The sequence below is a fragment of the Fringilla coelebs genome (assembly GCF_963513975.1).
Source record: "Fringilla coelebs genome assembly, chromosome: 3".
In the NCBI taxonomy this organism is placed as follows: Eukaryota; Metazoa; Chordata; class Aves; order Passeriformes; family Fringillidae; genus Fringilla; species Fringilla coelebs.
The window spans coordinates 109,212,789-109,230,016 of NC_140030.1; the positions used below are offsets into that span (position 1 = coordinate 109,212,789).

The 17,228-nt window shown below is 44.6% G+C and overlaps 1 protein-coding gene across 1 annotated transcript in view; it reads left to right on the top strand.

Moving 5' to 3' along the window:
* The window catches only part of CFAP61 (cilia and flagella associated protein 61), a gene marked incomplete at both ends in the record, with an annotated part of 89,583 nt that overhangs the window by 46,212 nt on the left and 26,143 nt on the right, over positions 1–17,228 (top strand). Inside the window, 4 exons of the mRNA XM_084202281.1 lie at positions 4,582–4,680; positions 8,201–8,366; positions 10,156–10,312; positions 15,113–15,402. Of these exons, the coding sequence (XP_084058407.1) occupies positions 4,582–4,680; positions 8,201–8,366; positions 10,156–10,312; positions 15,113–15,402 (712 nt within the window). The remainder of the gene's footprint in view (positions 1–4,581; positions 4,681–8,200; positions 8,367–10,155; positions 10,313–15,112; positions 15,403–17,228) is intronic.

Genomic DNA, 17,228 nt, shown 5'->3' on the forward strand with positions numbered 1-17,228 from the left:
TCAGAACAATTCATGCTGTAGGAACTTTTCCATATTGGTTTTAGTAACCCAGATTGTGAAAATGCCTCAGATCTTTAGTGGGTGCTCTAGTTTTTGTAAGCAAAACCAGTTTCTGGGAAGTGAGAGGTGACTGCAAGGGACAAAAGCAGTAAAGCCACAGGAAGGGGCCGAGGTGTTTCAGAGTAATGAGCTATAAGGTGGATGGGAGAAGGAAATCTAGGAGACTAATCACTTGAAGGGCAAAGAGTGAGAGGAGTAGACCAATCAGGAGAATCAAAATTTAATTGGAGAGGAACAGCTTCTAAGACAGGATTGCCCTGGGTTTGGCTGGGATAGAGTCAATTTGCTTTTTAGTAGCTGTGTTTGGATTGAGTATGAGAATAAGGTTGATAACTTGCTGATGTAATTGTTACTAAGTAGTGAACCATCAAGTTCAGAGTTTGGTGAGAGACCCAGCTACCAGTGGTGGAGAGAGAAGCATTCCCAAGCATCCTTGAAGGGTGGAGGAAATGTTCTTTAGCTCTTCAATGGATTCATGCTAAGATGTTGAAAATGGTGACAACAGTGGCTTTCATGGCCTGGGCTTAGAGGTTGCTCTTCTTAGGATGACAGCATGTGATAAAATTACCAATAAACCTGGCAGGAAGCTTCTGAAAAAAAACCCCAAAAGCACTGTTTCATCAAAATAGAAGTTTTTGAAGGAACCCTGTTGTTTTAATACCAGGAGGAAGCAATTGGGACATGGCGAAATATTTTGCTGAGAGAGGAAGAGTTTTCATGGGCCAGGGTGTGTGGAAAGCCTGGTGAACATTGTGCTGTTATCCCTTCTTTTGCTGAACAAATTCACTCACAATTTAAACACTTTTTTTCCTAAGGTCAGTCCAAGGGAGAACTGGCCAATATTTGTTTACTGGTAATTGATGTCTTGGAAATGAACAACTGTTGGTCAGCAGTGTACCTGGAATCCTGCTCTGGAGGTAATTGATGCCCTTGGAGTAGGTTCTTGAGAAGAGGTGCTTTTGGTAGGTGTTGATACAAACAACAAACCCTGCTGCTGCTCCAGCTAAGTGTGGCTGGGGAGGCAGAGGCAGCAGAGGAAAAGGAAAACACTGGGGCTGGCAAAGGAATTCAGCGGCGAGACAGCATGGGAACACCTTGCTTGGGGAGGGGCTGCGAGCAAGGCTGCAGTACTGAGTTGCACATTTATCATAGAGGGACAACTTGGGTGAGTGGGGTTTCTTTCCAGTTATTTGTATGGGCAACCTTTGTTAAGCTGTGTGAGTTTGGTGTGGAGCTGGGAAATCTGTTAGTACACCTTTTCCTTTTGGGGAAGTGTCTTCTCCAAGTCACTTCCTGACTGCTGTATTCTTGAAATGTTTTCTTTAAAAAAAGTCCTGCTTTGGATAAATTGTTACATTTGTGTGGGAAAGGAGACCTGCCTTCATCTGCCTTCTACAGTGAGTGTGACGCCTGGACATGCAAAGTTCCTGTGCCTTGACCACAGGTTATGGCTGTTGGGACTCTAATCATCATCTCTGCTTCTGGGCTCTTTCCTCTCTGCAAAAGTTTAGTGTTCCTTTTTTGTTTCAGGACTGAGAATTTTTTGATTTCCAAGTTTCGTTAATGCAAGACTATCACATCTTACTTTTCAGTGTTGAGTGCTGAAATGAGATTTATTTATTTTAACATTTTCAGAATGATCTTGAGCTGCCATTTTTATAAGGGCTCTGCTACAGAGAAGCTGAGGATACAGTGTCATTAGGACTTTAGTTTTGGATAGGTTATCCTTTCAGATATTATTGTTTAAAGATTATGTGCACAGGAGAACAGTTCACATAGTTACCAACTTTAGGAGACAGATAAAGCATTATTTTCTGTCACTCCTTTAGTTTAGTTTTTATTGATAACTGGGAAAATAATCTTATAAAATGCAGAATTTCAAATAAATTGAGATCTTGGGTTCGTGGAGACTGCTTTGATGCACTTTATTTTTTGTAACAAAAGTGGTTTGACTTGTGATAATGAGGGGTTAAATGAAAGCAAGTAATTAAATTATTTGCTCAGGCAGTTTCCACCATCTAAGCCTCCATCATTATGCCACACACAGAAGGAAAAAAAAAAACCAGATAGAAAGACATTCCCAGTAAAATGAGCAGGGACTACTCTAACAAATTCACAAACACCAGGACATATGTAAAAACTGTACTAAAACTTTTCTGTGTCCTTTTGATTATGCTTAATAGATTGGTAACCCTGTTTTATTTTGAGGACATGAGTATTCAGATCCTTTTTGTTGCTGTCCTCTAGAGCTCTGCGCTGAAACCTAACACCTTTTACTTATTTCCCTAGATACTCTAATCCCTCCCTGCTTTACCAGTATCTTTGAGCTGTTCTTCCCTCTGTATCCACAGCAACGTGAATCCCTGCTGGAATTATTTGCTTCTAAAATGCAGGTGCACTTGTTTAATGTTGGACTGGTTCAGGCTCTTAACTTGAAGACTTTTTCATCAAATGGGAATCTCCACTTTGCCCTGTTTCATGTTGGGCATTGTTATTAGCAGCATCTAAGTCAGTCCCTGTCCTGACACCACTGCCCATGTCCAGGGCCTTGGTTATTCTTCAGTTAAGAGCTTTTAGGCACCGCTAAGGAGTCCAAAGCTGTAGTAAATGAGCCATCCTTTTGTTAGCCTAGAAATAATAAAGCACAAAATCCCCCACCTGTCGCCCTGTGGTGACTCTGCCAGTGCCAGCAGGAGCCACAACTCCCCTCTAGTGCTCAGGCTTGTCCTTAAGTGCCTGTGTGTGTGTGTAAATGTATTTTAAATCCAGGGGTCACACGTGCCAGCTATGCTTCTGGAGCCAGGCCTTTGGAACACAAGATAGGGCATTTGTTCTTATTTAAAGATTCTGATAATTTGCACAAAAGCACTGACCAAATTCTGACACTTAGCAGCAGCAGCAGGGGTTTGCCTCTGTGTGTGGAGATGGGGCTGTTGTTTGCCTGGAGCTGTGCGGAGCCACAGGGGCAGCGTGCGGCACTCAGAGGAGAGGCACCAGCCCCAGCAGCTCTGCAGCTCTGCCCCTGAACCACCCTGCCCTTGGGGAGCTGCCAGCCACTGTGCTTTGTGCCTGGCTTTTCCTTACTGTGAAGGGGAAATCAAAGATATGACTCGTTTTGTCTCATTTCATCCAAGAAGATGCTAATCAACATTTTGATGCCTACAGGATGAATGAGTGGGAAACGTGAATTAATATGGGGATGCCATGGGAGCACTGAGGTAGAAGTAAATCATTAGTTAGTAAATTGTACTGACTGAAAGGTCTGATTGAAGCCTCCCACTCAGTGGGGAAGAAGGGAACAAATACCATATGACTGGGGAAATCCTGGATGCCTGCGTGGGGACTCAATAGAGGTAGAGCATCTGCAGAGGAAAATGGTATGTGATCAGATCAATAAAATGCATCATCGTGCAGTCATGCAAAAGAGGTACATTGATAGTGCCTAGAACTTTGATTATGCCATGTTTCTGATGCTGGTTCACAAGGTTTCCATCCTAAATATTAAGAGTATTTAAATGTAGTGTTACTGTAGCCCCTGGATTTGAGCACCTGTTGGTCAGAGACCGTGCAGCATGTACAGATGACTTCAGCTCCACACTGAAATGAAATCTCCTTGCTATGAGGTTGGGAGGATGTGTAGGGTGTTTATGTAATTGATCCCACGTAAATAAATGCCAAGGAGCTGTGCTCTGTTGGTGTGTGAAGTTCCTGTAGTTGTTGTTCACACCCCACGAGCGACATTCCCGGTGTGCAGATGGCATCACTTTAACACTCTGCTTTCAGCTTTGTGGATCAGGCTCACTCTCATTTACATGAAGACCATTTTGTATCACTCAGGCAGCATAAGGTGGCCATAAATGAAAAGCAAATTCTATTTACATCCACCTTTGCAGAGTGACCTTAATTTAAATGAGAATCAGGCCCATAATCTGTATAAATATATGCACTCTGTTACATTAAGGTTATTTATTACTTTGTGTTTGGCCTGAGTATGCATGGAGATTTACCACAGATAATCCATAATCCAGAATTAAACTATTAATATGCATTTTGAGAGGGGCAGCCATAACCTTGAAATTCCTTGGTTTAAGTATGACCTTTAACTTTGTTTGAATATATTTTTTAAATGTATGAATAACAAATTAACATTGGTTGATAAAAAACATTCTGATTCCTTTGTACCATTTGCATCAGTCCATCCTTAACTTACAGAAAGCCTTGAAGATTAGAAGGCTTAATCACTCATCATATTTACTTGTTTTCAAATGTCAGATCACATTTAGTTCAACATACTGTCAGTCTTGTCCCCCTCCTTGCCCCGGTATTGCTGAAATTGTGGTGGAAATTGTTCTTCTCTTCGTATCCAGAGACACCTGCACCTGGGCAGAGCTAAACACTTTGATCCTATGTAAAGGAATTGCTTTCTGTATCCTCCTGAACATGGAATTCTGAGCTATACTGTTCCTAGGATGTGCCCTCCAAATTTCTTCCAACTGGGGCTGTTTGCTTTTCTTTCTACAGGCCACGTCTGAAGTTCAACAACCTGACCTTGATTTCCATTCATGGCCTTCCAGGAAAAGACCCACAGAGCTCCAAGTATAGAAGATTTTTAATTAACAGGTTTGACTTCATGTCTAAACACTTCCGTAGCTCCTGCAGAAAGCTTAACAGTCTGTAATTCTTGTGAACTTGTTCTAAATTTTAGATACATCCGTAGAGAGCCTCAAAATGCTCCAGTCTGTCTATCCAGCATGCACTCACCTACAAGAGGAGTTTGATAGAATTATGAGCAGGGAAATAGAGCTAAAGCAGTAACCTTAGGACAGTAATCCACTGTGTTATACCTGGACAGTGGGCCCTGCTTTCTGAGGCTTTTAGATTGTTTAAATCTCTAGGCTGAAGACAAATGACACAAGATGTCTCCTTGCTTTTTAAATCTTGTTTGGTTTTTAACTTCCATGAATTTTGTTCTAAATAATGAACAACCAAAGAGTGTTTGAGAATTAAAGGGACTGACTTTGGGCAGTGTGTGGTGGGATGCAGAGCCCATCAGGGCTGGTGGGGATACAGGGGGAGTTGTTGCTGTTGATCAGTTTGGCAGAACTGTTCTGCATAAGTTCTGCTGCTCGTGGGCTGTAAGTGCCAGTCCCTGGGCTGTGGCAGTCTGTCCTCATTCTCAGCCACAGTGCTGTCCCAGACCAGGGCTGTGTACAGCTGGAGGGAAATGGTGGAAGAGCCTTGTCTAGGGACTGTCAAACACTTTTCAGGCTTCCTTGTTTGCCAATAAATATAACAGCTTTCATTTAGTCCAATAATATCTTACCTCTTTAAAATTCACACTACACAATTCTCATTTAAATACAGTATTTTTGGGTTTTATTTTGGACTAAATAGTTGCTGTGGACTTGAACATGACTGTTTTGAACATTGAGAAGCATAGAATTAAAATGGATCAGTTATTCTGAATAGCTGGGGAATAAACTTATACTAAGTTATTTAGATTTGTATTGTATTTACATTGTATTTCACCAAATCTTTACATTGTATTGTATTTACATTGTATTTCACCAAATCTTTTCCTCCATGAGCTGCAGTGCACTGAAGGACTGGCTCTTTAAACGACAAAACAGCTCCATGTCTGCTTGCTGAAACTTACAAATGGAATCTCTACAAAGATGTGAAAATAATGTGGTGGGAACCTGTTTAAAACCATCTGATCTCATTTTGCCCTGATAAGACATTCTGTAAAAGTAGTTGCCTGTATTACTTTTTGTACTGTAGAAAGGGGTACGTTCAAGTGCAAATCTAGCAAATGAAGGAATTATGTCCTCACATAAATGCACATAGTCTCTTTCCTAAGTTCACTGTAGAAAAGAGTTGTACTAACAAAGCATCATTCCTGACAGAAAGTTGCAGTTCAGAGCCACCTCAACAGATTCAGCTGTTAAAATCTAAAAGTAGATTAAGAGTGAAAATTGAACTCTGCAGGGTATGATTTCTAAAAGCATCCCTGTGATTTTGGAGTGTCAGTCTCCTGGAAGCTGTGCACCTCAATTATAGAGGTGCTTTTGAAAACCTTCCTCTGTCCTTATTGTCCATTTTATTTACCGATTTCTGCATTACTGCAGTTCAGAATTGTCAGTGGTTTTCTTCCCTTATTTTTTCCTCTCTGGTATCTCTGAGCACAGAGGATGCAGAGCATCACAGAAAGCCTGGCAATTCAACCCTAAAATTCCCCAGGTTGTGAAATCAACTGTATGTGTTCCTGTGGCACCCTGAATGCCAGTTTTGGGAGTTTAGCAGCAATGATTAACATGGAACCAGGAGTCCTGTGTTGGGATGTGTGTCCTGGTATTAATGGCAAAGCAGCAGCTGTCAGTGCTGGTCTCTGCCTGCACTCTCTGCTGCAGCTGCTGATGCCACAGAAAAGCATCAAATACTTAAGCATTTGAAGGCTGTGCCCCTTCTGTTAATTCACTTTGTGGCCTGTGGGAGAAAGTGATGAAAAATATTCGCTAAGTCTACATAGAAAGTGAAGTTTTTGGGCCTCTAAATGGCCATATATTTTCTGTGCTGACTTGAGCTGACAGCCTGGGTGAAGCCCAGGTGAAGTACAGTCTCTGTACTGGCCATTCCCCTCCTGAGGTCCTGGCAGGGGTGAGACTCAGCTTCTTTCACGTAGTTTGTTCACAGTGTTTCTTCTTGCAGAGCTGCTCTGGTCTCACAAACCAGACACCTGTGTGACACCAGCCATTCCTTTTTTTTCCCGTGTTTTAAACCTGTTGCATTCTTTTTTTCCTAGATCCTGTGGCTTTGTTGCTCTACTAAGCTATAAATGTGTTTGTCCAGTTTTTCTGAAAGAACCTAACTGAACAGGCTTTGCCTGGTGCAGGTTTTCAGTGTTGAGGAGGGATGGAGCTGAGCCCAGCTGGATCTGCACAGTGGCCAGCAACCTCTTGTGCATTTTCATGCTGGGCCATTGCCAGGCTCAGTGGCATTCAGGGGTCATGATGGACCTAGTTGGGAATGTTCTCCTCATGTTTTATAGTGATGTGTCTGTTGCACATCTGTAGGGAAGTATTTTATCTTCAGGAATCTTTGTCCTTGCCCTCTCTAAGCAGAGGGTGGTACAAATGCAGTAATAAGTGTCTTGGTATTTACTTAGTTGGACATCCTTGGTGGAGGCACATTCTGAACCTTTGGAAATAATTGTAGTTTTCATTGCTGAGGCTTTAAAAGAAGTTTTGTTCAATTTTGATTTTGCTTTAAAAATGGCTTTTTTAAATAGCAGCTTCCAGATCTTTTATACTTCTGTCACGCATAGGGATATTCAATGCTTTTTTGCTTGGAACAGGCTGTAACACCTCTAAAACACGAGAAGAGCAAACCTTGTCTGAGACCGTCAAAGCCAACACGTGATTCTTAGGGTACTGATGTGGAATTCACACTGTTAGAGCACCTTGCTTGTGATGTGTGTTCCATGCACACCACTCAGGACCAGTTTAGTGTGCTTTTGGTATTTGACATTCTTGCATTATTGTGGGAAAGCTCTTTTGGAAAAGGGCCACAAATAGGAGACTTGAGATCTCTGCCTTGTACTCCTAGCTCTGACAACCATTTTCCTAGTTTTCTATTTATTTTTAAACTTTATGGACTAATACTTTGGAATACAGATGCTAAAATGGTAGGGTGCATTCCCTGCATTTGTGTCTCACCTTAGCTATGACTGGTGAAGTTGAACAGCAAAGGAAGGAAAGTTGAGGAAAAGCTGAATAAAGAAAAGAAGTCTTGTCTTGGAGAAACAGTTGGACTGTTGAATTATTTTCTTTGCAGGTTCAAAAGCTTCTACCTCCCATCAGCCTGCAAAGGAAAATCAGAGTAAAGCATAGATTTCTGATTTTGTTCCTAAATGACGTGATTGTAAGGCCCAGTGCTGGAAGGCCTTGTTTGGGTTCAGCAGAAAGCTGTCAATTTGTAACTGAGTATTTCCTAATGCCTAATCTTTTACCATAGACTGCAGTAAACTCACAGCAAGGGAGCAGGCGGAACCACTGGGGGCCTGGGCTGAGCTCACCAGATGTCTAATTAATGCCTGCTGTCAGCTGCCGAAATGTCACTTACAGATATTTTTTCTTTGCAGCCACTGTTTTAATGATGAAGATTATGCACAGATGTCACTTTGTTCCTGGGTTAATGTTGTGGTTGGTAAAATGACGAGCATAAACCGCAGTGCCAAATATGTTGTTGTTTCCAAGGAGAAAGTGCCATATGACTACCTGGTTCTGTGCACAGGACAGAGCTACCAGGTGAGCTGTGTGCAGAGTGAACAGCACAGTATTCCCAGGTTTTCTGCAGTGAGTGGTGTTCCTGTGATTAGGCAGGGTAGCACCAGCAGTTGGCAGCCCTGTCGTGCAGCAGGTTGTAGGGCTGTGTTGGTGCTGCTGCTGAAGCTAGAAGAGAGGAAGGTGGACAGTTTCCCACCAGCAGTTTTACTGCTCAGGGTTGGGCAGGAGGCAAAGCTGCCAGTGTTTTTGCCACCATAACCATTAAACCTGCTAAGGAGCAGGCTCAACTGACATGTGGTCCCAGCCACAGGAGACTGAACTCCAGCTGGTCTAACACCATTTGACCTAGTTTTGGAAATGGAGAGAATTTCTTATCAAATTAATTACTCATCTCACATGATGACAATGCCTAGGCACATCCATGGTGCTGTCCGGTATTGTAGCACACAGTGAGTTTCCAGTGAGATTGAAGGAGACCCTTAGCTGCATGTAAGATGTTGGAATCAAGTTGAGCTCCAGCCCCACAGGGTCAGCTTCCACTCAGACTCCCTGGGCAGGGTGGCTTCTGCCTCCTGTATCCCCATGAGGCCATCAGGCCCCATAACCAAACAGGCAGCTTGATACAGCCCCTTTGTTGCAGGGCTTTGCCTTATCTGGGTGGTTTGGGGTAGAAGTTGTGAGCAAGGCATTTTGCCTTTAAAATCAGGAGATGGATGTGAGCAATGTGTGCAGCTTTGCAGTGCTGTACCACATCGCACAGTAGTGTCTGGCTGCCTGTGTGTAGCAGGCTGTGTGGTCTGTGATCCCTTCTCAGAGCAGAGGCACACTTAAACAGCAGCCCATGGGCACTGCTCAGCAGGGATGAAACAAAAGTGCTCCTAGGAAAAGGTGTTTGGAGGTGACTCTGAGTTGCAAAATAATTTATGGCAAGTAACTGCAGTGAGGGAGAAAGGTAAAGATATCAAGGGAAAAGGCAAGCTTTATCTGCTTTTGAGGAGAAATTCCATCATTATCATCTTTTCTCACTTTCAAGCTATACAAAAGGATAAGAAATGAGTGGCTTCTGTTTTATTACACAGAGCTCTAGTCCATCCTTTCTGTAAGTGTTTCCTTATTAGGTAAGCAGTCAAATTAATGCTTAGTAAAACGTTATATGTTATGATTTAGAGATTTATTTGTTAAGATCTTTTGGTGTCATGCCTGGTATTATATGACCCAGCAGTATTTCAGTTGATCTGGTTGGCAGTGAGAACAGTGTTCAGGATGTGGCTCAGTGGTGCTGAGGAAGTCAGAGACAAGATTCCCTTTTTGCTTTGTACAACTCAAACTGAGTTTATTGTAAAGCAGCATTACACAGTGAACATGTTACTGAATCTTCACATTTGAGCTATCAAGCAGGTTTTGATCCCTTTCTCTGGGACAAAATCTGTCATTGGTGAAGGTTGATTTTTTGCTAACAAAAGGTGGAGGCAGAGGCATTAAAAGTGATCTGTTATTCAGAAAGCTTCTGATATCCCCTGCTGTTTGTTGGGACATCTCTGCTGTTTGCTGTGCAGTCCCTGGCATTTGCCATGTGCACTTGCACTGGCAGGCTGTTTGAAGTGGTCACCCACATCCCACAGAGAACACATGCACACGTGTACGCTCCTTGTTCTCTGTGGCCGTGGGTGTGTTTGCTGCTGCTGAGTGTGACAAAGGGTTGGAATGTGCCGGAACAGCAGCCCTTGGGTAGCCAAAGTGAGAGCAGTGTCATTGTGTTTTAACATCTCCAAGATCTGTGCCATATCCACTCACCAACTCATTTCTCCAGGCGTTGGCTCCCATGGGAGAATATATCAGTGAAGTCACGAGCCAGTGGCCACAGAGATACACGGAGAAAGTCCCTGCCAATCACTTCACTCTCAATGACGCCCAGGACTGCTTGGAGGCAGCACTCTGGGTGCAGGAAAACCTCATCAGATCCACAGGTAAGCACACACACATACAGAAATGTTTCCTAGGCTTATTACTTCCTTTATTCCCTGGCATAATTGGTGCCTGATGTATTCTAACAGTCTTTCATCTGCTGTGCTTTGTTTTCCAGATTAATTTAGAATTTTTCGTTATTTTTGATACCCAGCATGTTTAGCTGGGAAAGAAAGGTTTGAGATAGATTAATTATCTACAGTTATTATAGAAAACCAAATGAGTCCCAAATGCAAATCTGTCTGGTGTCATTAATTTGCCAGTGAAATAATAATTTAATTAGTGGATGTGGTTTTCTACTGTATAGAAAAATATCTAGATTTGTGGCATAGCACAAAGAAAATAAGTCTAAATTAGGAGTGTCTGTCAGCATTGTATACAGTTGCATCAGTGACAGATTTTCACATAGAACTGCAAGTTCCTGGTACTTTTTAACCCTTAAAATCAGACGTTTATGCTGATGTGCACCATCCCTGTATTTCCTCAGCCTTGTTGTGTGTGCTGTGTTTGTATGTTCACTAGTTCATCCGCTGTATGTGCACTGTGGAAAATACCTGGGACCATCCAGGTTTCTGAGTCAACTTTGAGCTAGAAAAACAGACCAAAGAGTCAATGAGTTGATGAAATGTCAGTTCCTGCTGGCTCTGAGTCAGGATGGTTCAGAGCAGGAAAGTTGTCTTTGTGGGGAATTCCTGCTGGCAGAGTGCAAGAGCAGGACTTTCCTGAAGATGTGTTTTACTTGCCTTGTTTGTGGAGCGTGATCAGAATTGGCAGTGTTTTGGTATGGTGCAAGGTTCACACCTGCTTGGCAGTTCTTTAGGGAAGTTCTAAAGGCATTGGGAATTCCTTTATCATCCTCCAGGTCTTGCTGTGATCAGCACGGGGTTCAGCGTTTCTTGGCCAGCTCCACCTGCACTCCAGCTGGTACCAGCCCTGCCCACATAGCCTTCCCTGGTATCCAGCTGCTACAGCAGCTGAATTTGCATAGACAGATGAGGGTGTTAGCTTTTCCTGTTTGCTGCTGCTAGTCCTTCCTGCAATTCCCTGTGTGCCCAGTCCTGGAATGTGCTCCAGTGCCCCTGTGCAGGATTGTGCATGGGAGCAGCTGTGGGCTGGGTTGCACAGTGCCAGGAGGATCAGTCACTCTGCAGCAAATGGCACAATCATGTTGTATCACCTGCCTTGGCATGGGTGCTCCTGCTCCAGCAGCAGTGCTGGAGTCATGGGATGTTCATCTTCACTTTGTTATTGCTACTGGCCTTGGCTGCAAGGTGGAGCTGCATCCCTTAATGAGGCCCTGGCCTGGCTTCATGTGTAAAGAAGGTAAATTCACAGCACCATGATGTTGGTCTGGAGGCACTTTTGAAGATGTGGTCTAGGAGAGATGTGACACCTTCCCCTTTTCCCCTGCTCTGGCTTCAGTTCCCTCTCCTTGCTCTTCCCTACTTCACGTTCTCTACTGCTGTGCAGAGTGCCCAGCTGGAGAGGTCTTCCTCCACTGATCTCAGTTTCTCTTATTCCTCACCCTGCTTCTTCTTCCAGCTGTGTTTCTTACAGACATCCTTCCTTCCTTCAGTTTTGACAGTTGTGCCAGGGCTCTGGGAGGGCTCTCTGCTGCTGAGGGCCTGGGAGCAGGGCAAGCATTGGCCCCACAGCTGCCACTGTGATTTACTGATGAAACCCAACCACCTAATGCATGGAACCTATTACAGCTGTAATTGGGACTAATTGAAATTCATCTCCTATTAGCTCTGCACTTTCCATGAAAATAAAAGTAGGATGGAAGTAAAGTAAGGAACAAAACTGCTTTAATGGCCCAAAATGAAGCGATTATTTTTTTTCTCTTCACCTAAGCATAGTTTACTGCCTTATTAAAAGTGTGTTTGTAGGAATACTCTTGCATTAAAATTCCAGTGCATGAATCACTGACTGGGGCTACCAATGCTTTAGCTCATACTGGGATTCTCCTTTAGCTTTTGCAAACTGCAACGATTCAGGTCACATTAGGGTCACTGAAATGTTGTGCTTCTTACTTGTGGAAAATTAATGAGTCTGCTCTGCAGCAGGACGCTGACATTCAGGTAATAAACGATAAAACTACTGTAATGATCTTTATTTATGGCTGTTTTTTCTGTAGAAGGTTATTATGTTTACTCACAGATACATACATTTTCATGTAGTTAAATAATAAAAGCATCCTGAGGAACTGCTCTCTGTTCAGTGGACATAATTTCAGTCCATAATGAATATCTGCAGTTCCTAGACTACTAGCACTGTCATCCAAAAAGCCACTAATATTGTAATAAGCAGAAGCAGTAAATTGTTGATTTACAAGAGGTCAATAAAGGAGCATTGCTTTCCCTGATCTAATGCAGTTCTATTTAATATTACCATATAAACCAGGATTTTAATTTTCCTTGAGAAATGTAGGACTCTCATCTGATCCTGTCCATCCCCAAATGCCAGTGTCTACTGCAGGAACTGAGCTTCTCTCTGAGGGAGCTGTGCTGCCCAAGGGTGAAGGGTCTCAGTCCAGCCTTGCCCTGCAGTCAGAATGGAGCTTTTCTCGGCTGTGCCTCAGGGAAGCCTTCATCCTCCTTTTCCAGCCCCAGCATCCTCTTCACTCCTCATACGTTTCACCTCTGCAAGCTGAAAACATGTAAATGTACCATGAGGCTGTCGGCACCTGCACACCACATCGTGGCCTGCACTGTCAGCACATGGAGTTAATAAAAATGAGTATAGCAAAGCTGGTCTTTACCCACAGGTTCTGCTGGGCTGCTTCTTGCATTACACCCAGCTATGGCAGGGAAAAACAATCAGGCCTCTCCTGAGGCCAGTGTAGCTGCAGACAGGTGTCCTGGCAGGCACAAGCTATGGGATAGATTCTTCTGGCTTGGGAAGTCAGGCCAGTGATGGACACACTGGAGCATTCCTGAATTCTATATGATATTTATGGAAGTAGTAAGATCTCTTTCTTCTTATGTTTTCAAGTTGGTACATTTGCAGGTAAAATGGTTCCATCGCTTGGGTCATTGCTGTGAACAGTAGAAACATATTTTCTGTCATTGGTGCGCAGTGTCCTCATGGGGCAAGTCTTTTCTCTGGCAGCTATGAAGAGAGATGTTTCTTTGGCACCTACAAGTAGCCAAACTGATGGGGACGAATGAAATAACCATGTAGTCAAAGGGGAATAGTGGAACATCTGTTAACATTTTTATCATTAATATTCCTGGGAGCTGGGGCTGTGTGCATGCTCAGATTAGTATTGCCCTGCATCTCATGCAGTAAAACATGGTCCAGTGAGATTAGCTTAGACCATGAAATAATACAATTCAGGGCATTGGGGATGCTGTCACTTGTGGCAAGATAGAAATGCCAGCGCTGAGACAAATGTTGGTTGGTTGCAGCACTGCCCAAGTATGAAACATGAAAGCACTGGGAAAGTGGTTTTTGGGCATCCTTGTACTGACAGGACACATCTGAAACATAGGAGCTGATGTGGGCACAGGCAGGCAGGTGGAGGTGTTCCTGCCTCCCTCTTGCTCAGGGCTGGGGCAGCTGAGTGTGGCATGGCTGTGGAGTGTGTGGTGCACAGAGAGCTTGCAGGGCTGGGCTCTGGCCCTCAGATGAGGGTCCTTAGCCCCAGGAGAGGAGTTCCATTTTGCCTGGGTTGCTTAAAGGCTTAGTGGATCACACAACAGACAAATGCTTCCTGTTCCAAGAAGAGGGCAGAGGGAATGAAGGGGAGAGGAGCACATCTCAGTCTTGCTCAGAGGAATGTCTGTGTTCTATATGAAACCATCCTGAGATAAAACACACAGCTGCTCTGCTGTGCCCCAGCTCTGCCTCTCTTATTGTCAGGAGGGCTTTTGCCCTTAGGCTAGAGAGCCCAGTCGTGCTCACACAGAACAGACCCTCCCCTCCTCATGTTCCTGCTCAGCTCTGACTGTACCGTTTGAAGTGGCAGCAGTTGAGGACAAGAATGAGCAGGGCCCTGGCCTGCAGCTGTGCAGTGCCAGGCAGGAGGGATTGATCAGGTCTGAGCTCCCTTTGCCCAGAGCAGGAGGATGGAGCTGGATTCAGGAGTTGTTTCTGTGCTGGTGCTGATGCTCTGCAGAAGGAGCAGCAGTTCCTACATGCAGCTGCTTGGATGGATGGCTGCCTGCAGCTTGCTGAGCTCCCAGCAGTGAGCAGGGATGGAACTGGCTCTGGGCTGGGCACTGTGCCATGAGCAGCTGCCTTCAGAGTTGTGCCGTGCTCTCCTCACCACCAGGGACAGGTACCTCTGCGGGGCCATCGCCATCCTCTGGAAATCAGGCTTTGGCAGAAGGGAGTGGCAGCACTGGTGGCCTCCATGTGGCACAAGGGCTAGGTTTCTATAATTTGGCCTTTCCATGGTTTGTGGGGGTTTTCTGAATGCTGTATTGAATTTGATTCTGACCGCTCCCCCCTTCAGCAGTCCTTTGAGCAAAATTAGGGAGAGAGGGAGAACAAAATAAAAATGGTTATTTATTTATTTATTTGCCCTGAGAGGCTTTTCAATCAAAATAATTCAGATTATGGGGTCAGGATGAATATCATACTTCTGTGTTAAGTACTTGCCTACTTTGTGGGATGTTTTGTACAGATTTTTCACTAAATTATCTTAGCTGCTGTTGCTAGGTAACATTGTTTGCTTCATAGCATCAGAGAAACAAGAGGGTCAAAGAGTGCAATTCCACGTTATTATCATCTGAGTTATACTAATAAGGTTTTCATTGTATGTCTTAGAAATCTTTCGCCCTTTTTTTTCCTCTTAGGGAACATCATTGTCTATGGGAATACAATTGACACGTACACCACGGTAGAAGCTCTCTTATCCTTTGGGATTGATGGTTCCCGCATCCATCTTGTGCGGGCTCCGCTGGGCTCTGCCAGCCCCTGCCTGCCCGAGGCCGCCCTGGAGCTCGCGGTGGGGGAGGCCCTGGCAGGGGCGGGCGTGATCGTGCACCCCGACAGCATCCTGGCACAGTGGGGCCATGGGCACCGTGGCCTCATCACCTGGGCTGCCTTCACCACTGCCTCCAGCCTCCTCCACCTGCAGTGCTCTGTAAGTACGTGCTTCCCACGCTTTTCCTTCAGGATGGTTTTTAACTCAAAAGCCGTTGCGTTGTGATTTCAGGGTTTTCCTCAGAACCTCGGGTCCCTCCCCTGAAGATTCCCTCCCAGGTGTATCAGTCACCTCTCCTTTCCCCTCCCTGACCCCTACTGTCTGTCAGTCCTAGAATTCCAGAAGGGTGTTGAGTGATTGGTACATTCAAAGGATATCCTCTACCCCTGGGGGGGAACTGGGCCATCCAGGTGTTCTTTGTCCCTTGAGACCTCCCCTCCTGTACCTGGTTGGTGGGATTCCTACCCCTTCCCTCCCCCTCCTCCCCAGGGTTTAAAAGAACAGCAACCAAGAGGTTTTTTTGTCAGAGCTGTTGCTGGATTCAGAGGCCTGTGGGCCAGAATAAAGCTCTGGATTGAAACCTTCCATCAGAACAGACTCCTTTCCTTCACCATTGCCTTAAAGCTTCTCCACCAGAGGGAAACCTGAGGAGCAGACCCTCTTGAAGGAGGAGGCTCCATCCCACCACCACCACCAGAGCTCCTGCATGCCTGGACTTGTCTCCAAGTGCCCAGCTGCAGCATCCAGCTAGCCAAAAGTGTCTCTGGGGTAAAACACCACAGTTGCCACTATTTGGTTCAGCAGCAAGGGCCAGACAAGCTCAGGCACATCCTGTCCAGCTATATTGGTAAATGCCAATAAAAAGCCATCACATTTATCTGCTCCCTCACAGATTTATCTATTTCCTCATTGTCTCTAGGAGACTGAACGTTTGCTTGTTAGTCTCAATGATTATTTTTTTTTTAAATCCAAATAACCCTGTTGTTAATGACCTGACTGATTTGGATTAAAATGTATTTAAGTCACCTGACACACAAGTAATTGTGACTGCTGAGTGACAAATAGTCTTAATTCATTTTCAAAGTAATTCTAGAAATTCTTTTCTTATTTAAATGTGCAGTTACTCCTGTCTATAGTTATGTGCATTTAATTGTCATAGTAGAAGCCAAAAACACTGGGATAGCATGTAACTTAATGAAAATATATTTCCTTTCCCTCTACATCAATGATTGCAGTTTTTTTTTCCACTTCCAGTACCAATATCTTATGGAAGCTGGTGGCATGTTCACAGCTGTGGCTCTGCTCTGAGGCTGGGGGCAGGTTCTAGCCTTTCCTAAGGGTCAGTGTGGTTCTGTTTTCCTTTATTGGGCTAATCCACAGGAATGAGTCACTTCAAAACCTGCATCTGTAGGGAGCCACCAAGACCCTCTACACTCCCTGCTGTGCTTGCCCTCCTCTGTGTGGCTGTTGGGGTTAACTGTGGAGAGGGTGAGCCTTGTGCCTGTCCCAGAGAGCTCCCCAGGTGTCGGGGTCCCTTGCTGGCCCCCCTGCTCTGCAGCCCTTTTCTTTTTCACATGGGGATGGTTAAGGCCCTTTGGGCGTGAAGACCTCACTCAGCACTTTTATCCATAGCTGTCTCCTGACTTTGGTCTCCATATCAGTAGTGATGTTCCCTCTTACTCTCTCCCTGTATGCAGCTTTTTAAGTTCTCTCCTTTTTCCTTGAAATCTCTCTATTTTAATCCTTCCACAAAGGTCTCAATGTGATTCTTGTTTTTGCAACTTGGTATCCACTGACCAGCTCCCCTCCAGCCCCCTCCTTTTCCCCACCACCTTGTCTGCATGGCCTACACTGTTCCTTCAGATGCTTCTTGCCTTGGGGTTTCTTACTCTTGCCCATTTGTGCCCCATGCTCCTCCTTCCTCCATCCACGGTCCTTCCTTGTGGAGGTCTCTCTTTCACAGTCTCTAGGGTGAAAGACCTCAA